General features: G+C 41.9%; 1 protein-coding gene and 1 pseudogene across 1 annotated transcript; both read right to left on the bottom strand.

The window, feature by feature from the left end:
* Positions 1-889: 889 nt before the first annotated feature.
* Positions 890-1,261, bottom strand: LOC147456307 (uncharacterized). Its single transcript, XM_086515442.1, has one exon. The coding sequence runs from the start codon at positions 1,214-1,216 to the stop codon at positions 908-910; it is 309 nt and encodes a 102-aa protein (XP_086371568.1). The 5' UTR covers positions 1,217-1,261; the 3' UTR covers positions 890-907.
* A 237-nt stretch (positions 1,262-1,498) lies between these two features.
* On the bottom strand, positions 1,499-4,827 carry LOC147456306 (uncharacterized; annotated as a pseudogene).
* Positions 4,828-25,343: the final 20,516 nt, after the last annotated feature.

Here is a 25,343-nt window from a genome sequence, read left to right as displayed (position 1 = left end):
TTGGATCTGCTCAAAGCGTGGTTAGGGGCATTAATTAATCAGCGGCTAATTAGCCTCCTAATAAGATGCTTAAGCGCAGGGCAAATGTGAGCTATACTGGAGCACAAAAGAAAAGCATGAAAAAAGAAAGTTTATCTGCAGACCCACGTCCAGCAATGCTTGTCATCCTCCTGCAATACTAAGTAGTTACTCACGGGGAGTCAAGGATTCTTTACCCATAGTGAACTTGCTGCAAACATTTGACTGTGTGTTCAGAAATTGGAACGTGCTGCGATGAAAGGAGCGGCAAAAGATGCTACTAGCATCATAACTAATACTCTCTCTCTCTTTCTCTCTCTCTCTCTCTCTCTCTCTCTCTCTCTCTCTCACTGCTTGTGGAGAAGATCTAACTGCTTCTGCACCAAAGCAATTGAGCAACGCAAAGTGGTTTTTTTACTAGGAAAATTACCAAAATACCCCTCTAATTTGTGGAAATTCCCAAAATACCCCTCAAATTTCAAAAATTCCCAAACTACCCTCAAAATTTGTCATAAATTCCCAAAATGCCCTTCAAATTTTCCAAAATTCCCAAAAAACCCCTGGTTGTGAGAGTAAATTTCTTGAAAAACAAAAAAACTTGTAGCTTTTCATAAGAAGAGTGATTGTTTACCATATAGGATGCTAAAACTAAATTTTGAGCTGGTTATGTAGGCTTTGGAGATGAATTCCTTCATTATTTTTAGACATAATTGCCTTTTTTTTGGGAGGTAATTTGCAAAAATTACATGCTAAGCACTCAAAAACCGATCTCAATTGTCAAACAAGAATAAAGATTTGAAAATCTTGAAGATCCAACAAAAATAGATACAAGGGTATTTCGGGAATTTTTGAAATTTGAGGGACAAAAGTGCCATGGATTGGCTTTCAGTCATGACCCCACGGTGCACATCCACAGCCAGACCCTTCTCGTCAAATCAACTTCACACATGAACTTAATTCTGCGCATCTCTGAGGAAAGGTCCATGGCTTCTGCAAGCTCATATCGAGCACATATTGAGAGCCCTGCTGAAGCAGACAAAAGTTCCATGGCTTGGATTTCAGTCATGACCCCATGGTGCACATCCACATTCAGACCCTTCTCGTCAAATGGCCCGGCGATGGTTCTAACCAACTCTTGCAAAGCAAAACGCCGAACAAAGGATGGCTTATCCCCCATTTCCAGCCTTGCAGACCACATTGGCCTGCCTTGCTTCAACCAATGTTGGGGTTGGAAGCAGTAAGGAACTCCATGACTTGCACTTTCCTTGAAAAGAGACATATTTGGGAGGAAGTAGATCGGAGGTACCAATTTGAAACCCATTGATCTGGCCCTCTCACTGTCCGCGTTGTGCTTGCTGGGTAACAGATTGGTAACTTTAGCAGAGGTGTCTAGCAGAGGTTTGATGGTCCAAAAACATCCTGAGGGCCCTCCTGACTTGATAGAATGGGAATAAGGCCATCAACTTTGAATTTGGTTCTTTTATTTGCAGCCCTCTTGCTTCATCAAAGGCAAAGATGACACTACAAGGGGTGTGAATACACGCCTCCTTCTCGTCAGGTGAGCATTGTGTGCCAATGCTCCACATGTCTAGATTTTTGCCTATGTACGTGTCATCAGGGTCCTCTAGTATCTTCTCGGCAAGGTCACCTTTGGGAAAACCATGCTCATCAAGAAGCTAATATTGCTTCCAATCCTCTAGAGCAGTGTGACATGAAACGTTTCGTGGTTTCGATCGTTTCGGGGTTTCGAGGTTTTGAAACGTTTCGTTTCATAGCGTCAAAAACATGAAACAGGTTTCATAAACGACATTGAATTATATCTTAATCAAATATGATAAATATGTATACAATGTAGCACACATGACGCTAGACTTTAATGTCCAAGAGAGAGAGAGAGAGAGAGAGAGAGAGAGAGAGAGAGAGATCCTCACTGCTCAGTGCTCACTGCTTCGAAACGACTTTAAGCAAGCATGATCAAAGAGATGTTCAGTATTGATGAAAGTTAAAACACAGCCACTAGTTTCATGAATCATAACTGATCCATCATTGGTTCATTTAGCAAAGTACTTCTATTGAACAAAGTTTCTGGAAAAAAAGCCCCAATTTTAAACGTTTCATAAAAAATGCCTGTCCGTTTCATGCATTTCGGCAAAACGTTTCATAGGTTTCGAGGTTTCATCTGCATGAAACGCGTTTTTATGTCACACTGCTCTAGAGGTGTGATACTAATGTAAGCAGCCAATATGCTGAGCCACGCCTTCAAGTAAAACACCATACCATGTTCTGTGAATGTGTTAGCAAGCTTACCTGCGAGACCAATTGTCCTCGCGGGGAAGGTTGTTGTCGAGAGACTCGTCAGGCTGCAATAGCAAACATACACACCCAGCTTACTCAATTCCATCAAGGCTCTTGACTTGCCTACACCAGATGATTGTACAAGGGCGCAATAGGGAATGTAGTGAGTATCAATTTTCACTGTGCGGCGATGCTTAACAAGCTGGTTGTGCAGTTCCTTGAAACGGAATATCAAAGCACTTGTACAATCATCAGGTATAGGAAAGTCATAATGCTTTTCATTGACATAACGCTTTTCCCCATCAAGGCGAGGTTTTTTAGCAATACGACCCTTCACAAATTGGGTGGCATGTTGCGCTTCCATATTGAACTCTAAAACCAACTGGTCAAGGTGGTACTGGAGCAGATCTGCAAGCGCCTTTCCAGAGTGAACCAGATTGATGCTAGCAAGAGCTTAAGAGCTTACCCGACTGGAGCTGTGAGCGGTACTGGAGCACATCTGTGAGCGCCTTCCTAGAGTGAACCAGATTCCTGATAACAAAATCTTCCAACTCCAAGTTTGAATAGCTCACGTAGAAACATATTTCCTTCACTCTTTCTGCTCTTTCCGCTGCCTCTCTCGCTGCTCTTTGCTCCTATCTCGCTAACGTTTCCTGACAGCGTCTTCTCTTTCCCATTGATGCTAGCAAGAGCTTAAGAGCTTACCCGACTGGAGCTGAATCTTGATGCGCGGAGGAAGGCGGAGCAATAACAGAGGGAGAAAAAGGACTTCTCGCCTACAGCTCGCTGGATGACGGACACATTTTTGGGCGAGGATGGTGCTCAGTCCAACGCCATCTTAGGCCCGCTTCACAATCGTCCGCCCGTTCTCTATGGACAAAGCGAATGACCAGGCTGGCACCTAATACGACCAAAATCTGGAAGTTGGTGGAAACTTCTTCTTCTTCTCTTATAGTTTTAGGCCCCTCGATCGAGATTTGCAGATTGGCTAGGGTTAAGCTCGGGAGGCACGTTAGCGATTTGTGACATTGAGCATCTTTTTTTCGATCAATCTCTTGGTGAAAAATGGGATCGACGCCTCTATATTATTTTTCTCCTGCTAAAATAAAGAGAAAGAACTTTTAAGGTTGTAAGAACAATCTCAAGAGACCTTGAAGATCTTTCTAATGAGTTTTAAACTAAGAGAGAGAGAGAGAGACTAAGACTTGTGTCACACACGGGCGTCGATCATAGTAGACATGGCACCCATTAGCCAGGCGTCCAATGTGAAAGGAATTGTGTGTGTGTGTGTGTGTGTGTGTGTGTGTGTGTGTGTGAGAGAGAGAGAGAGAGAGAGAGAGAGAGAGAGAGTGATGGTGTATGAACAGAGGCAAAGCTTACATGCAGCAAATATGGAGAAGATGAGACTGTTTCTTGTCGCGAGCTCATTAGTTTGAAAAAAAATTCCTTCATAGGATGTTGATATCACAGCAAGTATTAGCATTGGTATATGCATCGATATCACAATCGATATTTGAGACACGCATATTGACACAAATATTGTGGTGGTATCGATGTTGGAAAATTTTTCAAAAAGAGCCACTCTATTTGCCTCAATAATCTAAACAGCTCCTAGTATCTACTTCCACAACGACAGAATGATTAATTAGCAATGAAAGCTCAAAGGATTGCATGAGAGGAGAAGACTAACACCACATGAGGGTTTCTAATCAACGAGCAAAGAAAACCGAGCGAAGCTAATTTTCGAGCAAATATGAGAAACACCCTTGATAAATTGATGTGACCGCAAGATGTATTGAAGAAAATAATCATTCCATGCTGCATTCAACCACCCAACACCTCAACGCAAAAGGATCATACATCAAAAATTACCACAAAGTAGCGCTTCGAAATCTCAAACCTCCTTACATGCTGAGGCTCTAATAAAATCCCAAGTCACAGAATTACATATAAAGCGGTTACTTATGGATGCGTCAAAAACACCAATAAAGATTAGAATTAACAAACTTCTAGCAAGTCTATGAGGCTACTCGGGTACCTACCAAGGCTTGAAACAACTCCATCTTTGTCAATGCAACCTAATGCACAAACTCATGGACGATGGAGTCGAAACCAAGGACACGAAAGAACATGACGTAGATGTGTTTGGAAAGCACATATGGAGCATGTTTTCTATCTCCCCTTTGAAAATCCTTACAAGTGAAGAAAGGGAGTTTGGCAAGGGTGACAACGTAAGTAACCTATTTCTCCAACGACTGAGTTGTAGTGACATGGAACACATGTGATGTGTTGGGGACCAGGATTACCCCTCGCTTTAATGTGGCATATATGCTTCTTCCCTGTGCAATTTTGTCTTGAAAATCTCTTGTTGATTTTGATCTCCAGCCAACAAGATTACCATTCTTGAACTTGGCGCAAAGCACTCAATACAGATCCATCAGATTTGAAATTGCGGTTGCACTCTATACTTGCATCAGTGTACTCTTTAAGAATAAACCCATTGTGCTGCAACATTTTGACCTTTGATGGCTACAAGTTAGTGCCCTCTCCACCACACCTTTAAATAAGTCACTCTTGCAAGTCACATATTATGTCCAAGAACTTTCCCATCAAATCATTGTTCCATACCATACATGCTTGAGTTATCACATTATTGTGGTGGCATCTCAAAAAAAGTATATCCATCATACTATAATGGAAGCTCCCAGACTTGCTTTACTTCTAAATCTTGACTAAGCACAACAATAATGTTGGTATGCGATGGGAGGGATCTAATGATATCAACAACACATGCCCAATGATGGATGTTGGATGTTGTCTTGGGGCTCCTCTTTGATGAATATTGGTGAAATCTTGGAACCAACATTGCTCTACAATAGAGAAGTAGACAAAACAACCTTGTAGAAATAAGAAATCTCATGATAATAGCATAAACATGCTCTCTCATATTATTTTATCTATGCTCTCCTAACAAAGTGAGAGGACTTTTCACATTTAAGGTGTGTCTGAAAATGCACCTCTAGTCTTTTGTCCAATGGAATAGTGCCACCCTAGATAGCTAAGGTCTTTCACCCTCTCATGTGAAATCCCTTTCCTCTTCAACCGAAGCTTGGCTCCTCTTGAAATTCTTGCCTTGCATTAAATGAGCAAAAAATGTGCATACTGACCAACAAATAGCATGATGGACCCTATTTTGAGGCTAATGGCATGTTCTTTTTACAGCGGCATGTAGACCAAGTGCTTTTTCTTGCGGGATGGTGACAGTAGCCAACGTCTAGGGAACCTAGGCCAATGACCAACTTCCTCTAACTATTTCAAGGCTTGCAAATTGAAACTTTAATGTACATATCGTACAAGCAGGCGAGCGCGCGCGCACACACACACACACACAGAGTTGAATGTGTATGTGTCTTTGTCTTCTTTGTGAGGGTGAAACATTGGGAGAGACCAGCTAAATCTTGAACGAGCATGGCATGTATGAGCTCTCTTACATTTTGCCTAGATTTTTCTACGGACGAAGTAGATAAGCCATGCCAACAGTCATGGTACCTTTCTGCTTACAAGGTACATGGCTATTGTTCCTGACCTACATTCTCATGCAGGTTGTTTTCGCCTATATCAAAGGAACGAGATTTTGAAGCCCAACTTGTATGGTTTACTCTTGTATCTAGTCTTCCACCTCCTTTTCACTATTATGACTAGCATGAACCACTGCTTTCTCTGTGTCAAAATTGTCATCTTGAACGGGTGCATCGTTGGAGGGATGACCGAGGCTGCTTTGAGGAAGGCTGAGATTCTCAAATGATCTCCTTGGACAGAATGGGAATCATGACGGTTGGGGTTTTCTCTAATCTCTTAGATTTGTTGGAGTTGAGCCATAGAGACAAACATTAAAAAAAAAGCACAATGAGGACTCTAACGATGCCAATCACCACCCAAAGTTGGAGCCCCAAAAAGGAGGTCTTTTCTGATAGCTATGTGTCTAGGAAGCTGCTTCCCATGCTATTCACTAGGCGAAGAGGAGATTGCTTGTGAGGAGAGTGGAAGCAGAATGCATTGCGTAGTTGGAGATGGTGAGATGGAGTTGAGGCTTGAGTTACGAATGACAGGAATCCTGCACTATGAAAGAGAGCTTCCATGGAGTCAATGTCACTAGCGTCATCATCATGTCCATCACCAGCAAAGGAGCTTGGACACCAAAGGAGTTTATAATAGCTCACGCCTTCCAGAGTAGAGGGTCAAAGAGAGAGACTTAGACAATGTTGCAATAGAGTAACAATAGTAATAATCAATAACTGATTGCAGAGTCTTGAGAGTCGATCACGTGATATAATTACAACCCCTAAGTTATCCTCTGCTATGCAACGTGGGCTAAGGCCATGGCTGACGATGATGGCCTCTCCCTCGGCCCACGCCTTGCTAATTTGTCTTAGCCCTTGTGAAACTTGTTGAAACTAGTCCGTGCTGACGCGGACTGGTTCCAGCATGCATCCTCCCCAACTTCTCAAGGGCTGATGAGAGAGAGAGAGAGAGAGAGAGAGAGAGAGAGAGATGGTGAGATGGTGAGATGGAGTTGAGGCTTGAGCTACGAATGAGAGGGATGTTGCACTATGAAAGAGAGCTTCCATGGAGTCAGGGTCACAAGCGTCATCATCACGCCCATCACCGAAAAAGTATCTTGGACACAAAAGAGCATATACTAGCTGACGCCTAAGAGAGCGAGTTGGACGAAGCCGCAATAGAGCAACAATGGTAGTGATATAACTAGCACTCCCAAATTATCCTCTTCTATGCAGCGTGCAGGGTTGCGGCCATGTATGATGATGATGCTTCCACACTTTGTCTCTTCCCTTGTGAAACATGTCGAAATCAATCCGTGCCGACGCGGACTGGTTCCAGCATGTATCCTCCCCAAATTCTATGCAAGGGTTGTGCCTAGGTCAAAGGTTGCAAGCCCGTATATTCTCTCTCTCTCTCTCTGCTCTCATGACCTCGTGTTCCTTGCAGTGGGCAGATGTCATCTTTACATTGCACTACTGATGATGCATCTGAGAGCGGGCAGATCCCAAACAGCAGGAACAGCTATAGACCACCCCTCACCTTCGTATTGCTTGCTGTGTCATTTGTTGGCCGGTGTTGCCATTGCGTTGCAGTAGTTAGAACACGTCAAGGTGCACTCCGGCAGTCGCTTCACTCTCTACCTAGCTGCCAAGAGCAGCATAGCTACTGAGCTTGCAGTACACGAGAGAAAGAGAGAGGCCATATTGAGTGCAGGGATAATTATATGGCCGATTCAGCGAGAGAGAGGGAAGCCGCGGGTTGTGCCCAGCTCGTGGTGCATGCCCTGATCTGCATGTGTTGATTCCACAGATATCAATAATGAGGTTATCCAAGCTCTCTCAGCATGTGTGTGTGTGTGTGTGTGTGTGTGTGTGTGTGTGAGCTCGCACAAGGGCGTGCTGGTAGGAAGAAAAACTCTCGCATCTGAGTTGCTGCTATTGTTAGCGTGAGGTGGTTGAGGTTGGCCAATGACCATAATTATAAGCTCCTACAAATTTTAAAATTAATCTTTGAATACTTAATTTAAAGTTTCAAACCTTCAAATTATAGTCACTTTAATACAAAGGCTATAGTTGAGGAAAGAGAGAGAAAGAGAGGGGAGGGAGAGGGAGAGCGAGAAGAAGTGAATTTTAATGTTGTGTGAACGCTTTTAAGAGACCTCAAAGATGTATAAGAGAGACAAAGAAAGAGAGAGAGAGAGAGAGAGAGAGAGAGAGAGAGAGAGAGAGAGAGATTGTTCTAAAGCGCAGGTTGAACATGCTATACAAGCAGCTCATCAGCATGTTTTTATTTAAAAAATTGGGTCCATCACACTATACGAAGCTAAATAATAACCACACATGGCCTTGTTGAAACTAGTCCAAATCAGTTTGCACTGGTGCAGTCCGATTATAGCACGATGCGGTGCCTCCATCAAAGGCAGCGGATCGAGAGCACGGTGCTACAACAGGATTGGGTGCGGCTATGGCGATTTTTTAAAAAAATTATAAAATTGGCTACTTGGTTAAACTTGATCACGTTTGTATGAAAAAAAAGGCACCAAGCATGTTGGAGAAGCTGAAATAGCACCACAGACTTGTACAACAACTGTGCAGTTTCTCCACCATGCGGAGGGTTTTTTTTTCCATGCAAGTTTTGATCCAGAGTCTTAGATAGATTTAGCTCCTTGTTGACTATGTTGATTTCCCTCAAAGGATTGATATCCTACCTCATGGAGATGTATACACTTCATTGAGATGTTGCTTGATGGTAGAAAATATAATTTTTCGGCACTCAAAAATAAAACGGATCAAAGGATGTGGAGCTACAAGCTATGAAGAATATCAACTACTACCACATGGCATTTCATGTGACTAGTTTACAGATGATAGTTAAGTCATCTCTATCTTTCACTTGAGAGTTGTATATGTTTGTACTTGTTTTGAGAATTTTGTTATAACAAACACTTTGTTCATCTTTTGAGCATGAGCCACATTGCAACCATGCCTATGCTTGCACTCCTTGGGCTTGTGTCGAAAGCGGCAAGGAATGCATGATCTATCAATCATGAGTCACCTCTCACAATGGAAGCTTGATCATTGTCCTTCATGGATCGATATGGACAGAGGTCATGTTCTTGCTAGAGAGTGAGAGTTACATGATGTGCAGTTTAGGGGAGCGTCGCTCATAGACATCCCTTCCTCCTTTCTTACAGTGGATGTTGTTGATCTAACTCTCACACTCTTGCATCTACTAGCAAACCTACGTAGGCCTGTAAGTTTTGTTTACCCTTAATAGGACAAGTAGTTGATCAATTTCTTTTAGTCTTTTTGATAGTTGTTTTGTTTAATTTTTGAAGCAACAAGCTCTTTAGACAAAATTAAATAGATAGCTACAGAGCATGTGGTTGACAACATCGACCATCAAATGCTACAATAACCAGTATGAAAATCTCTCTAATTCACAAATAATTTCATTGAGGGACTCGCTCATTTTTTTCCTTGCTCGAAAAAACTCGCTCACCATCTTGTAAGACTCCACCACATGCTATGAAATGCTATATATGGGGGTCAAAGGTTCTAAAGTACGTGCATTGCTAGCTCTCATTGCCTTACAAATTGTGTATGGATGGTCATACAGATTCTTTTTCATACTCTCTCTCTCTCTCTCTCTCTCTCTCTCTCTCTCTCTCTCTCTCTCTCTCTCTCTCTCTCTCTCCGAGCTTCCCCGTTTTGTGCTCGCGCTACTCCCTGTCCCCCCCCCCCCCCCCCCCCCTATTCGCGTTGTTGTCGGGCCCCCCCTTCGTGTCACCTGCCTGGCTTCCACGCCATGGTTTAGGTCCTTTGGACTGCCCATTGAAATGTTCTCCCTCCACCTACCCATTGACCCCCTTTTCACGTGACCTCCCCAGTGGCTATAGCCCATCTGTGTGGATGGGTTTCCTAGCCTCACTCTTATCTTATTGCAGACATAGCGAGAACCATGAACATAATTTTTAATCCATGGAATGAAGCTGACTCGACTAGTGCATGGAGGCTACAAGAGGGTGTCAATCTCTTGGAAAACAACATACAACTGGCATCTAACACAAGCTACACTCAAATGACCTAAGTTATCAAAAGCTAGTCGCTAATCGGCAAGCAAACCATGATCGTTACAACATCAAACGACATCCGAATGCTATGAAACTTCTAAAACAAGTATATAAGACCTAAGCACCCGTGCTTATGGTCTCAAATCTCACTTTCAATGAAGTGCAAAAATTGCGATTATTAACTGCAGTGAGATTTTGACCTAATCGTTTCTGACCCCAAATGCATCTAAATGCTTAGCGATGATGCCCCAATACCCTATGCTTATTTTGTGATTTCCTAGCTTAATTCCTACTTATGATGAAATTAGGCCACGCATTGATGACGTCAAAAGCTACGATTTATCACTATATGTTTACGTCAATGCGTAGAGCTCTTACCTGTGGTTACAACGCAACAGATGGCACTACAATGTGACAACCGACAAGAGAGATAGAAGCATGAGAAGGAGAGAAGTGAGCTCCATAAGCTCACACTGTGTATTTCTTATCCAAAAACTTAATAATAACTTTACGAAATTGGTTTTTATACCTTAGCTAAGGTTTCTTTGGTAAAAAACTAATCATCTGGGAGCTCTAACTAAAGATAAATTGATACAATCTGGAAGCTTATAGCTCTGGCTCATGGATTACAATATTCACTCATTCAATAGGAGTTACAATATTCTCGATTTATCAAAAGAATAAGTGTTTTTACAATAAATCTCCCGAAAAATGTTACATGGGTTAGCTTGCTACTAACATTCCCCTCCTCCTCGACTTTGTCGTCCCTTGACATTGTTTCATGAATTGAAATAGTCTTTGGTGGACGGTTGGTGAGGTGGTCTTTAAGTGCCTGAAGCGCTTTTTGATACCTGATGCGTCGTTCTTTCTCAGGGACTTGCAAAAATTGAATGGTAGCTTTATTTTTGAGCTCTATGGATAATTATATGGCCGATTCAGCGAGAGAGAGGGAAGCCGCGGGTTGTGCCCAGCTCGTGGTGCATGCCCTGATCTGCATGTGTTGATTCCACAGATATCAATAATGAGGTTATCCAAGCTCTCTCAGCATGTGTGTGTGTGTGTGTGTGTGTGTGTGTGTGAGCTCGCACAAGGGCGTGCTGGTAGGAAGAAAAACTCTCGCATCTGAGTTGCTGCTATTGTTAGCGTGAGGTGGTTGAGGTTGGCCAATGACCATAATTAGAAGCTCCTACAAATTTTAAAATTAATCTTTGAATACTTAATTTAAAGTTTCAAACCTTCAAATTATAGTCACTTTAATACAAAGGCTATAGTTGAGGAAAGAGAGAGAAAGAGAGGGGAGGGAGAGGGAGAGCGAGAAGAAGTGAATTTTAATGTTGTGTGAACGCTTTTAAGAGACCTCAAAGATGTATAAGAGAGACAAAGAAAGAGAGAGAGAGAGAGAGAGAGAGAGAGAGAGAGAGAGAGAGAGAGAGAGAGAGAGAGAGAGATTTTGTTCTAAAGCGCAGGTTGAACATGCTATACAAGCAGCTCATCAGCATGCTTTTATTAAAAAAATTGGGTCCATCAGACTATACGAAGCTAAATAATAACCACACATGGCCTTGTTGAAACTAGTCCAAATCAGTTTGCACTGGTGCAGTCCGGTTATAGCACGATGCGGTGCCTCCATCAAAGGCAGCGGATCGAGAGCACGGTGCTACAATAGGATTGGGTGCGGCTATGGTGATTTTTTTTTAAATTTTATAAAATTGGCTACTTGGTTAAACTTGATCACGTTTGTATGAAAAAAAAGGCACCAAGCATGTTGGAGAAGCTGAAATAGCACCACAGACTTGTACAACAACTGTGCAGTTTCTCCACCATGCCGAGGGTTTTTTTTTCCATGCAAGTTTTGATCCAGAGTCTTAGATAGATTTAGCTCCTTGTTGACTATGTTTATTTCCCTCAAAGGATTGATATCCTACCTCATGGAGATGTATACACTTCATTGAGATGTTGCTTGAGGGTAGAAAATATAATTTTTCGGCACTCAAAAATAAAATGGATCAAAGGATGTGGAGCTACAAGCTATGAAGAATATCAACTACTACCACATGGCATTTCATGTGACTAGTTTACGGATGATAGTTAAGTCATCTCTATCTTTCACTTGAGAGTTGTATATGTTTGTACTTGTTTTGAGAATTTTGTTATAACAAACACTTTGTTCATCTTTTGAGCATGAGCCACATTGCAACCATGCCTATGCTTGCACTCCTTGGGCTTGTGTCGAAAGCGGCAAGGAATGCATGATCTGTCAATCATGAGTCACCTCTCACAATGGAAGCTTGATCATTGTCCTTCATGGATCGATATGGACAAAGGTTGTGTTCTTGCTAGAGAGTGAGAGTTACATGATGTGCAGTTTAGGGGAGCGTCGCTCATAGACATCCCTTCCTCCTTTCTTACAGTGGATGTTGTTGATCTAACTCTCACACTCTTGCATCTACTAGCAAACCTACGTAGGCTTGTAAGTTTTGTTTACCCTTAATAGGACAAGTAGTTGATCAATTTCTTTTAGTCTTTTTGACAGTTGTTTTTTTTTTGAAGCAACAAGCTCTTTAGACAAGATTAAATAGATAGCTACAGAGCATGTGGTTGACAACATTGACCATCAAATGCTACAATAACCAGTATGAAAATCTCTCTAATTCACAAATAATTTCATTGAGGGACTCGCTCATTTTTTTCCTTGCTCGAAAAAACTCGCTCACCATCTTGTAAGACTCCACCACATGCTATGAAATGCTATATATGGGGGTCAAAGGTTCTAAAGTACGTGCATTGCTAGCTCTCATGGCCTTACAAAGTGTGTATGGATGGTCATACAGATCCTTTTTCATACTCTCTCTCTCTCTCTCTCTCTCTCTCTCTCTCTCTCTCTCTCTCTCTCTCTCTCTCTCTCTCTCTCTCTCTCTCTCTCTCTCTCTCTCTCTCCGAGCTTCCCCGTTTTGTGCTCGCGCTACTCCCTGTCCCCCCCCCCCTCCCCCCCCTATTCGCGTTGTTGTCGGGCCCCCCCTTCGTGCCACCTGCCTGGCTTCCACGCCATGGTTTAGGTCCTTTGGACTGCCCATTGAAATGGTCTCCCTCCACCTACCCATTGACCCCCTTTTCACGTGACCTCCCCAGTGGCTATAGCCCATCTGTGTGGATGGGTTTCCTAGCCTCACTCTTATCTTATTTTAGACATAGCGAGAACCATGAACATAATTTTCAATCCATGGAATGAAGCTGACTCGACTAGTACATGGAGGCTACAAGAGGGTGTCAATCTCTTGGAAAACAACATACAACTGGCATCTAACACAAGCTACACTCAAATGACCTAAGTTATCAAAAGCTAGTCGCTAATCGGCAAGCAAACCATGATCGTTACAGCATCAAACGACATCCGAATGCTATGAAACTTCTAAAACAAGTATATAAGACCTAAGCACCCGTGATTATGGTCTCAAATCTCACTTTCAATGAAGTGCAAAAAATGCGATTATTAACTGCAGTGAGATTTTGACCTTATCGTTTCTGACCCCGAATGCATCTAAATGCTTAGCGATGATGCCCCAATACCCTATGCTTATTTTGTGATTTCCTAGCTTAATTCCTACTTATGATGAAATTAGGCCACGGATTGATGACGTCAAAAGCTACGATTTATCACTATATGTTTACGTCAATGCGTAGAGCTCTTACCTGTGGTTACAACGCAACAGATGGCACTACAATGTGACAACCGACAAGAGAGATAGAAGCATGAGAAGGAGAGAAGTGAGCTCCATAAGCTCACACTGTGTATTTCTTATCCAAAAACTTAATAATAACTTTACGAAATTGGTTTTTATACCTTAGCTAAGGTTTCTTTGGTAAAAAACTAATCATCTGGGAGCTCTAACTAAAGATAAATTGATACAATCTGGAATCTTATAGCTCTGGCTCATGGATTACAATATTCACTCATTCAATAGGAGTTACAATATTCTCGATTTATCAAAAGAATAAGTGTTTTTACAATAAATCTCCCGAAAAATGTTACATGGGTTAGCTTGCTACTAACATTCCCCTCCTCCTCGACTTTGTCGTCCCTTGACATTGTTTCATGAATTGAAATAGTCTTTGGTGGACGGTTGGTGAGGTGGTCTTTAAGTGCCTGAAGCGCTTTTTGATACCTGATGCGTCGTTCTTTCTCAGGGACTTGCAAAAATTGAATGGTAGCTTTATTTTTGAGCTCTATGGATGGATATTCGACGAACCTTGCTATCAGAGTGTTTATCACTGATCTAAAAATCTTTGTACGCCATGTGAAGAACCCGGTGTAAAAAGTTTGTTCGAATGCTAACATATTGCTTGATGGCAAGAACATGTATCTAGCATAGAAGCCGTAAAGAACTTCTTCCCACTCAAATCATAGCATAAGCCTTGGTTACCTTCTAAAAATGACATCCATGGGGCTCCTGCTTGTTCAGGCTCATGAAAAACTTGGATACATGTGAGCAACATTCTACAAATTTTAAAAAGAACGGCACACGAGAGGTCAGGGAGGCTCTTAAAGATGTTCATGGTGCCCGTTAGGGTTTTCACCATGTATTCCTCAGTTGTCGGTCCTTGCTCTAGAGCTAGCAGTTTCGGGTAGTTAAGCAAAGTCGGTCTTTTCTTCTTTAGTGCTTCATGTGCTTGCCATGTCCTTACCCTTGGTACATGACACAATGTTGGGTCTTTCTGGATTGAGGGACGGTGCCCTTGTAAACAAGATGGATACCTTGAGTTTTTGTTGATCCAATTTTTCCTTCATGTGGGGCAAAGAGCATCTGACCCCTCTTCTTGCATTTCCTTGTAAAGTCTTTCTTTTACTTGCAATAGCTTCACCTTTATCAAAGGATAAGGCAACGACTGTTGATGCCACTGAGAATTGATTTGATTGGGAGTGAGCTGAGCTACATTGAGAACCCTCAACTCCCAATCCATAGCCGCTTTCCATTCAGCATCCACTTCTTGAACAATCTGCTCTTTAAGTGCACCTTCTTCAACTTTAAAGAGCTGGACCATTGGCACTTGTTCCTTCTCTATGATTGGTACCTGGAATTCAAATCTTCACGTCTGCCCTTCAATTGGTTGTGTTTCCATTTCTGCAAAGGAGATTGATGGTATCTCTAGATTTGGTTGTTCAGATGTACATGCCTCCTCCTGAGTTTCCACATTCCCTTGTCTCAACAACTGATTGGCTTTCTTTAATTTCTCTATCTCTTTAAGCAACGAGTCTTCTCTTTGTATATGCATTAGGGCGACGTCCCTTTTTTGTGCTTGTTACAACTTCAACTCAAGTTTCAAGTCTTTGTTTCTCCTTTCTAAAGTCTTGTAAACTTCATCAGTCCCATTGAGTGAAGCTACTACTAGGTTTTCCCCGATTTTCTTTAGAAATCCCGCTTGGTCATTGATTCTTTGTTTTAAGTATTGCAAAGAGGAATTTGCTACATTCAACTGTACCTAGAGCTTTTGTACTGACTGAGTAGTGCTTATAAGTTCATTTGTTACTTCAGTCAACTGTTGGTCCTTGCTTTTACAGGCATCTGATAACTTTGTGAGGAGCTCCCCTAATTCTTCCATTTCCTTTTGTTTCTTTTCCTTGACGCTTTGGTGTTGTTATGCTTCATTCTTGAGCTCTTTGATTTGGCCTTGAAGATTTTCAATGATATGCATCCTGTCTTCAAGCTCGCCTTTGGAGAGCATCAATCACTTGTTCAAGTTCTCAAGCTTTAACACTGCTAAGAGCTGTTGTTCGCATTTTCTCCGTCATCAGCTGCATCTGCTTTGCATATTCATTAACTTGGATGATAACTTCATTCGTTGTTTCCCACTCTTCGGATTCTACTTGGGGCTCTTTAGAAGGTCCATTCTCATCTTTGGTTGTTTCCTTAGGCTGTTCTTGATTGGCTTCCTCCTCTTTTTTCTCATCTCCTTTTGTATTCCCGCCTTAATCTGATTGGTTAGTTGGTGAGGGGCTTGGACTAGGAAAAGGTTGATCTTCTTGTTCGGTATTGGGTGAGTGTGGTCTTGGAGACATCTCTCCCTGTTCCTGTGTGTTTCAGTTGGTTCCCAACTTCTACTTGCTGTGGTTGTTGAGAAATCAACTCTTCTCTACTTTCTCTGAGCTTCTAAGGCCTCTTGTATCTTCAAGGCTTCGGCTTCCGCATACATCCTTTCTAGCAGGTCCTTCAGCTCTTCTTGGATCTTCTTCTCAGGGTTTTTGGTTCTAGAACCCTTGAGTTCCCTTGGACTCCATAAATCTGGATTCTGTCCTGCAGCTTGTCGACTTCGTTCGTAAGCTTCTTTTTCTCTTTTGAACCTTTCCTTTTTCTGTTGAGGTTCTTAATGATGGGCGGCCGCTACCTTTCTTTTCATCTCTTCTCTCTGTGCCATTTTTTCCTCATTGTCCGAAGTTTCTTCACTGCTATGGACTTCAGGTGAGCTTTTTGTTGACTCTTCATCTGATTTATAAATCCCTTTCTTCTTTGATCTAGTGGCTCGTGGAGAGGGCTGAGCTGTGATTATCTATGTGTTCTGATCTGGGGCTAGCGGCAAGTTATCAGCCATCCAAATAACATTGTATGCAATTTGGGTCAAAACTTATGGAGCTCCCAAGTATGTTACTCTTCCTTCCTTCTTTGTGCTCTTTGAGTGTTGCAAGCACATACTGAGCATGATCTATTAATTATCTTGTTGTTGACTTCAATACCTGCATGAAGGTGGTTGCGACAGTATGATTTGGGGTAGTGTATCTTGGTGTTTATTGGCAAGGAAGTGAAAGTGCTATTGATATAGACGGACGGGATCCTCTACTTGCTTTAGTATAAGGTTGGAGAAGGTGGCGTCATGTACTCTTTGTGAATGTACCAGTTGTCTTCATATCTTTGGCTCTCATTGTCATACCTTCAGTGGGCAGCGTTAATGCTTGAGCCAATATGTCTTTGTTAATGACTACTTCAACCTTCGATCCTTGCTGATCTATGATTAAGCAGATCCATCCTCTTTGATTGTTGACAGTAGTTCATAAGCTCTTTGGAAGTCTGCTCCACATGGTTCTTGATCATAAAATTCCCAAAGTCCTAACCTCCTGTTGGCTTCTTTTGTTGTTGGCATAGCTGCTACATCACAGACTTCTTTAGGTAGCATTAGCAACTCTACTTGATTTCCATCTTTACTTTTGAATCTTTCGGTGAAGACTGTGGTGTTGTTCTCCTCAAGCTGTTCTTTTGTGACAGGTAGGTTACTTTGGTCGTTTTCACAGAACTCGGATCCAACTGATATGGTGGCAATTCTTGGAGCTTTTCTTTTTGGGTCATTCTGTTCTTTGCTTTCTCAGCAGCTTGTATTGCAGCTATTAGGAAAATACAGTTTCAAAGCTAGAAAATTCTATTAATTCCACACTGACATGCCATGTGTCTGAATTGCTGGCAAATGATGTCCATTTTGCTTCAAACCAATTTTGGAGCATGCATAGATGCATAAAAACATGTAAAGATCAAAACCATTCAATCCAGGAAAAAATTACAAGCAAAGTAAATAATTGCGATTATTTATAGCAAGGGAATTTTTGTATATTTTTGCACTTTTGACTTCACAAGGTTGAAGAACATGTGATTTAGCTACTCTGAGTGAAGTGTGAGCTCATTTGAGTGTATAGGGTGGGAAATGGTGCCACATTTAGTCTTTAGACCGTGAAGCAGTAGATATGAAAGGATTTTGAGTTTTTGAGATCCAAATGTGATCAAACTTGAATGATGGGCTTGTCACATCATGTACTTTGGTCCCATAAGGTCAAAGATGAAATTTGGGTTTATTCTGGCAAAAATGTAAATAATTGAGATTATTAACATTTTCATCAAATTGAACATTTTTTATTGCAAATTGGTTCTAGATATGCTATAGACCCTTTGTGTGAGATATGGGAGGTTTTGGATAAAAAATGTGACGAACAACTCTAAATTTGGATTGAAGAGCTTTTAGTGTGTCATAAAATCTAATATCTAACCAACCCAAATGATTTTCTCATATTAAATTGATCACTTAATGTGGGAGAATAAACGGGAACAAGTGTTAAGATATAGATATGTGCTTATAGATGTATCTCAACACGGGGCCAATAGTAAAGGGGCCCAAATGGGAGATGGTCTATCAAGAGCAAGGCTAACCAATGGAGCATAAGACCTTAGGGTTAGCTTCATTGAAGACCTCCAATAATGTGTGTAAAAGTCCTTTGACCTTAGGAAAGCTAGGGCTGAGCTTGAGGTGGGAACCCGGCCCAAGCTCGAGGTGTTTGTCCTGCTTGAGGTGCTTGTCGTGCTTGAGGTGTTTGTCCTGCTTGAGGTGATTGATTAAGGTGCTTGACTTACTCCATGCTTGAGGTGCTTGATTAAGGTGCTTGAGGTTCCTTGACATGCTTGCCTGAGATGCTTGTGGGAATACCCCCTAGTCCAAGTGCTTTGTCATGCTTGATGACTAAGGTGCTTGAGCTCCTAAAGTCAAAAGCATCCCTACAAGAGGGGGGGCGAGCCGTTTTCCTAGGGATTAGAGAGAGAACACACACTCACACTCACAAGGGAAGCCCTAGCTTGAAGAGGCAGCAAGGACACATGTCAGGTCCCTACCCATGTTACCTTCATGTGTTGCTTGAAGCCTATTGGCTAGGCTTCAAAGGGGTCCAATGATAAATTACTTGAATTATCTAATTGTTTTTGCATTTATCAAGTCCTCTCTCTCTCTCAAAGGGGAAAGGGGGACACTTGTCCCAAGGCTATCCCTATTGCTTGTAATGGCTTCTGCTTGTGATTGGCTAGGCCTGGAGGGGTCCAATGAGCTTCAAGCATGAGCTACAAGGGGGGGTCGACCCAAGCAAGCTAGGGGGGTGCTTAGGGGGTATACTCACCCACACACACTCACAAGCACTCTCATGGTGTGCTATGAAAAGTGGAAGAGCTCCCTCTCCAAGCAAGAAAAGGTTGAGAGCCTACACCAACACTCTTGGCTATGGAGTGCAAATCCAACCAAGAGCCATGCTTCAATGCTTAAGCTTGCCATCTCCTTCTTCTTCATTACTATGCTATTATGTATGCTAGCAACAAGAGTATGATAAGTGAGGCTAATTCTTTCTCCTACGAAATGTTTCTTCTTCCTCTTCCCTACCCTCATTCCCTGCTAGCTCTCTCCTCCTTCGAAGGTGTTTGAGGTCTTGGGACTGAGGCTTGGGATAGATAAAGCTTTCTTCAAGTTTATGTTATGTTGGTGATGCATGAAGCTTTCCATCTTCATTGCTTCACCTAGGTCACAAGGAACACAAAGAATGAATTGGAACAAGTCTCTCTTTATGGGAGAAATCATAATACAAATGCCTATTTGAGGGGGGACCGGCTCCACATAAATCCGGTCCTCAACTGTTGTCATGTTCTCTAAATTCTCTCTCTTGCAAAAGTATTGTCCATGCCAAGTTAACTAATTGCTATAATTATGTTGCTATCTTCAATTATGTCTACCCGCTATGCTCACAAAACCATTTCTTGAAAGTACTCTCATTAAATTCCGCTACTCTCAAATTGAATAAGCAAATTCCATTACATTGGTATCAGAGCATTTGGTTTCTCTTTTCTTGCTTAAGAAGAGAGGTCCTTAAGTAGCCTATAAATGGTTGATGTTGTTAATTATAATAGAGTAAGTGGAACTGGGATCTAATATCGGTTTTGTTAAGCCCACTATGTGGGGGATGGTGCACACCTCGGGAGCTTTGGACTTAATAATGGAGTCTTTTTAGACTTGCCTACGGCTTTACCATTATTGAGCCATAAGAAGTCCGAAAGGAGCTAGCCCTTGGCAACTCTGCTATGTTAGACCTACTCCTCTACTCTCTATAATTAGCCACTTTGAGCCGTGGGTGTAGATACTTAAGAGCCAATTTTCAAAGGCTAAGAGGAGTGGCAACTAAGGTTTTGAACTGCCAAAGCATACACTAAGTATAAACATAAATTTTGTTAACATGGCTGACAATAATCAAGAGAGTAGAATGAACATTAATAGCTTTGATTTTGCACATGAAGGTGCTAATGATGATGCTCCCATGTCTGTGAATTATCTCGTCGCTAGGTTGCAGCAAGCTATGGGAAACCCTGCTTTGCAAGCCGAAGTTACTCAACAACTTCGTGCTTATGGAATTTCCCTTCCTCTCCCAGAGGAGAGAGAACTTAAGAGGCCTCTTGAAGAGACCCCCAAAAGAAGACTCTCTCCCATTCGAGAGGAGGAATCCAAAGAGAAAGAAAGCAATGACAGTCTAAGTTCTTCTGAAGATGTGGCTCCACGAAGACGGCGGTCTAGACGATCGCCTACTCCTCCCAAGAGGAAAAGAGCAACCTATAGTCCTTCTCCTCATCACTCTGAAAGGCAAGAGAGGAAACAAAGGAAGAAAAGGGCTAGGAAGAGGTCACCCTCTTCTCCTTCTTCTTCACCTTCCTCCTCTTCCGATGAAAGTTATGGCTATTCTCCTAGAGAATACAAGAGGGGAGTACATCGCAAATCATTTCCTGCATGGCGAAGGTCACAAAAGCTAAAGAAGTTCAAGGAGGGAGGAAAGAGTATCTCTTTTCTCACCTATGATTGAACCTTTGGTGCTACCGACAAAGTGTTGGCCTTCATCCAGCAATTTGATGCGGCCTTTGGGGACAAGGGCTGCACAGAGTCCTCCAAGCTACGCCATGTAGCTATGCACTTCCAAAAATCAGCTCGTCAATGGTGGGCTAGCCTTCGTGGCAATGGAGAAGCCCCAAAGACATGGAAAAATCTACGAGTTTCCATCATGAAGCAATTTCTTCCAAGTGATACTAAAGATAAAGTTCTTACCGAATGGCATGGCTTGAAGCTTCTCTCTCATGAGTCTATCAACAAGTATGTAGACAAGTTTTGGGATTTACATCTCAAAGCTACTGTCTTTCAAAAGATAGACTTTGCCGAACAAAGACAGCAATTGTGTGCGGGATTACCTGAAGAGATGGCCGAATACATCAACTCTCAACGGCCTGGTACTATTACCGAAGTAATCCACCACACCATGGTTGCTTCACGCATCAATTTCCATCAAGGGGCTAGACGTAATGTCAAGCCCATGGAAAACAAAGATAAAAATGATGCAAAGGGGAAATCCAATGCTCAAAATAATTCCCAAGGCACTTCCAACAACAACAACAACAACAATCCGTCCAAGGAGAAGGGAGTTTACAAAGGTAAAAACAAACTCTCTCCTGAAGAGCTTGAAGCTTTTTGCAAGGACCATAAATGTTTCAAGTGTGGGGAGCAAGGACATGGCTATAGTTCTTGCCCCAAGAAGAATACTGGCAATGAGACTCCTAGGGCTTCCACCATCGAAGCTCCAAAAGAGGATGCTCATTGCAAAGGATCATCACTCTCCTATGCTTGGGGAAAGGTAAGAGAGCATGATGCCTTCATCTTGTTTGACCCTGGCTCTACTCTCAACTTCATATCAATAGAGTTGGCCACCAAGTTGGGCATTCAAGCTTTTGAGATGGGAGATATAGTAACAGCTGATGCAGCTTTCAAGGGACAACAAGCCTCCGTTACTCCCTTGATTGGGAAGTTGAGGCTTCATGTCCAAAGCTATGTCGACAAAGAAGACTTCTTCATCTCTCCTCTCCAACATCAGGATGTTATCCTAGGGGCACCATGGTTTGATCGCATGGCTGCCAACATGAAGTTCCCTGAAAGGAGAATTTACTTCACCTACAGGGGAAAGAACATGTATATAGATGCTAGTGAGCGTGGTCGCACTATTCCGCTTGTAAATCCTCTTTCTTTTGATAAATCAATGAAGAGCTCAGTTTCTGCGTACATGATTTATGTCAAAGAGTCTCTAAAAGCTAATAACGTTTCATCAAATGAAAATGATAGGAATCAAGAAGAGTTAGACTTGTCTACTTTTCTAAAAGGATTCCAAGATGTGTTCATTGATGATATCCCTATGGACCTACCTCCAAAACGAGGGGATGATGACCATCGTATTGAGCTCCTTCCAGGAAGCTCACCGCCTAACAAACCTTCTTATCGAGTCTCACAAGCTCAACAAGAGGAGATTATGAGGCAAGTACAGGAATTGGTAGACAAAGGGATGGTGAGGCCTAGTTCCTCTCCCTTTTGTTCTCCAGTCCTTTTAGTGCAAAAGAAAGATGGTACATACCGTATGTGTGTGGACTATCGAGCACTAAACCATATCACTATCAAAAACAGATTTCTCGTGCCTCGGGTAGAAGATCTGTTTGATAAGCTACAAGTCTCTACCTACTTCAGTAGGATTGACCTTAAGAGTGGCTATCATCAAATAAGGATAGTGGATGAAGATATCCTAAAGACCGCGTTTCGCACAACATTTGGTCTTTATGAATATCTAGTCATGCCTTTTGGCTTGACTAATGCACCAGCTACTTTCAATCGTCTCATGGAGAAAATTTTTAGACCATATCGTAAATTCCCTGGAGTGTTCTTTGATGATATCATCATCTACTCCAAGTCTTTGGAGGAACATAAGCAACATCTCCAAGTGATTTTTCAAGCCTTGAGGGAGAACAAACTTTTTCTCAACCAAAAGAAAAGTGAATTCTTCCTTCAAGAGATTCAATATCTAGGTCATATTATCTCTCACGATGGTATTCGTATGGATCCATTAAAGTTAGAGGTAATAAAATCATGGCCTAACCCAAGGAATCTACATGAGCTAAGAAGCTTTATTGGTATGTGTGCATACTATAGACGCTTCATAGAAAAATTCTCTCAAGTAGCAGAACCACTACACGACTTAACAAAGAAGAACGTTAAGTTTGTATGGACTGCTAAGGAGCAAAATGCTTTTGAAAAACTCAAAGAGAAGCTTACTTCCCAACGAGTCCTCGTGCTTCCGGATCTCTCAAAGCCATTTGAGGTCCAATGTGATGCGTGTGGTGATTGCCTTGGAGCGGTTTTGCTTCAAGAAGGGCATGCCATAGCATATGAGAGCCGAAGGCTCAATAGTGATGAACGAGTCTTGGGCATTTATGAGAAAGAGCTTTTAGCTGTTCTACATGCCCTAGACACATGGAAGCACTACCTATTGGGGACTCCATTTATCCTACGAACCGACCACCAAAGTCTCAAGTATTTCATGACGCAAACCAAGCTTTCCGACAAACAAATGAGGTGGGAAAATTTTCTTTCACAATTTAATTTCCATATTGCTCACATAGCTGGTAAGCACAATCAAGTTGCCAATTCACTTTCACGACGACCAAAAGTTAATGCGGTGTCTATAGCTACTCACAATGATCTATCCTCTATGATAGATGAGTATGCTACTGACCCTGACTTTAGATACATAATGTCAGCCCTTGCTTTGGGGAAGAAAGAGGAACCATTCACCTTGCAGGATGGTTATCTTCTCCACGGAAATAGGCTATGTGTTACCCATTCCCTTCGTGAGAAGGTTATGTATGAATCCCATGCTCCTCCATATGCAGGGAATAGAGGTATTTAACCTACTCTCCGAGGAGTAGAGACGTATTTCTATTGGCCTACCCTGAAAGTGGACATACAAGAGTATGTTTCAAAATGTGTAGTATGCCAAAAGACCAAGTATGATAGAGGGAAGCAACCTGGATTACTCCAGCCATTGCCTATTCCAAATTCACCATGGGAGAGTATATCCATGGATTTCATCTTTGGATTACCTAAGTCTATCCATGGGAATACAGGAATATGGACAATAGTCGACAGGTTTAGCAAGCATGCACATTTTATTCCTGTCAAAAAGACTATTAAGGCACATCAAATGGCAACTCTCTTCATATCTCAGATTTTCAAGCACCATGGATTACCCACATCCATCGTGTCAGATAGAGATCCTAGAATGACCAGTAATTTCTGGAAAGGTCTCTTTGAAAATCTAGGAACAAGATTGAATTTCTCTTTGGCCTATCACCCACAAACGGATGGCCAAAGTGAGATAGCCAATCTTACGATACTCGATCTACTCAAGACTTATGTTACCGAAGTAGATCAACGCTCACAATGGGAAAAGTATTTACCGCTAGTAGAGTATGCCTACAATAATACTGTACATACTTCTACGGGGAAAGCACCTTTCGAGATCATAGAGGGAAGACCTAAAAGTACCTTGCTACTCAAAGTACATGGGAAGATCTTCGTCGCCGATGAGTATAGCCGTGACCTACAAGAATTTTTTCAAAAGATTAGGGAGGCTATAGACATCTCTCAACAAAGGTAAAAAGCTGCTGTTGATAAGCACAAAGGAGCCTTAATGTTCAAAGAAAATGATTGGGTCTTACTCAAGTTTCCTAAGGCTCGATTAATGCAAACGACGGGAAAAAATCCTGCGGGCCATCAAAAGTATTATGCTAAACTAGCAAAAAGATACTATGGTCCTTTCCAAATCTTGAAGCCTATCAATGAGACGGCTTATCAACTCAAGTTGCCCAACCATTGGCTTATACACAATGCCTTTCATGTAAGCCTACTTAAGCCCTACAAAGGAGAGCCACCAATTGAACCAATTATTGAAGACCCTCCCGAAATTGAAGACCAAGACGAGGTGCTACAACCTGAAGCTGTCCTTCGGCATGAAGACAAGGTACTACGACATGGTAAGATAATCCGACGGTATCTTATTAAGTTCAAAAATTATCCTTTTGAAGATGCTAAATGGATGCAAGGAGTACATCTTAAGGATAGTATGAACCTTGTCAATGCTTACAATGCTACATTAGAGTAAGCAAATGTACAACTCTCTTTTAAATGACTCATGTTTTTGTCTTATAAGACTAATCCTCTTTTTAATTGTGCACAAATTTAACTAGTATGCATGCTTAGAATCATGTTTGTGATGACGACGTCTCTCAAACACCAAGTACAATTTGTCACTCTAGTTTGGGAGAATGAAATGGACTAAAGAGCAGACATTCATGCGGCAGCTATGTCTCCCAAGCACCAAATGGATTAGTCATCCATCTTGGAAAGATGTCGTAGGGTAAAAAAGGGATCCTGTACCCGCTAAGTACGATTGACTAATGACTAAGCCTTTATCTCTTCTACCTCATAGTCGAGGACGACTATGATTTCAAGAGAGAGGTAATGTCATAAAATATAATATCTAACCAACCCAAATGATTTTCTCATATTAAATTGATCACTTAATGTGGGAGAATAAACGGGAACAAGTGTTAAGATATAGATATGTGCTTATAGATCTATCTCAACACGGGGCCAATAGTAAAGGGGCCCAAATGGGAGATAGGCTATCAAGAGCAAGGCTAACCAATGGAGCATAAGACCTTAGGGTTAGCTTCATTGAAGACCTCCAATAATG

This window comes from Adiantum capillus-veneris, chromosome 6 (assembly GCF_014529385.1).
Source record: "Adiantum capillus-veneris isolate H3 chromosome 6, ASM1452938v2, whole genome shotgun sequence".
NCBI lineage: Eukaryota > Viridiplantae > Streptophyta > Polypodiopsida > Polypodiales > Pteridaceae > Adiantum > Adiantum capillus-veneris.
This window is presented reverse-complemented; position numbering and strand designations above follow the sequence as displayed.

Excerpts from the sequence above, each read along its gene's own strand:
- LOC147456307 (XM_086515442.1), bottom strand. The coding sequence starts at position 1,216 with ATGTGGTCTGCAAGGCTGGAAATGGGGGATAAGCCATCCTTTGTTCGG.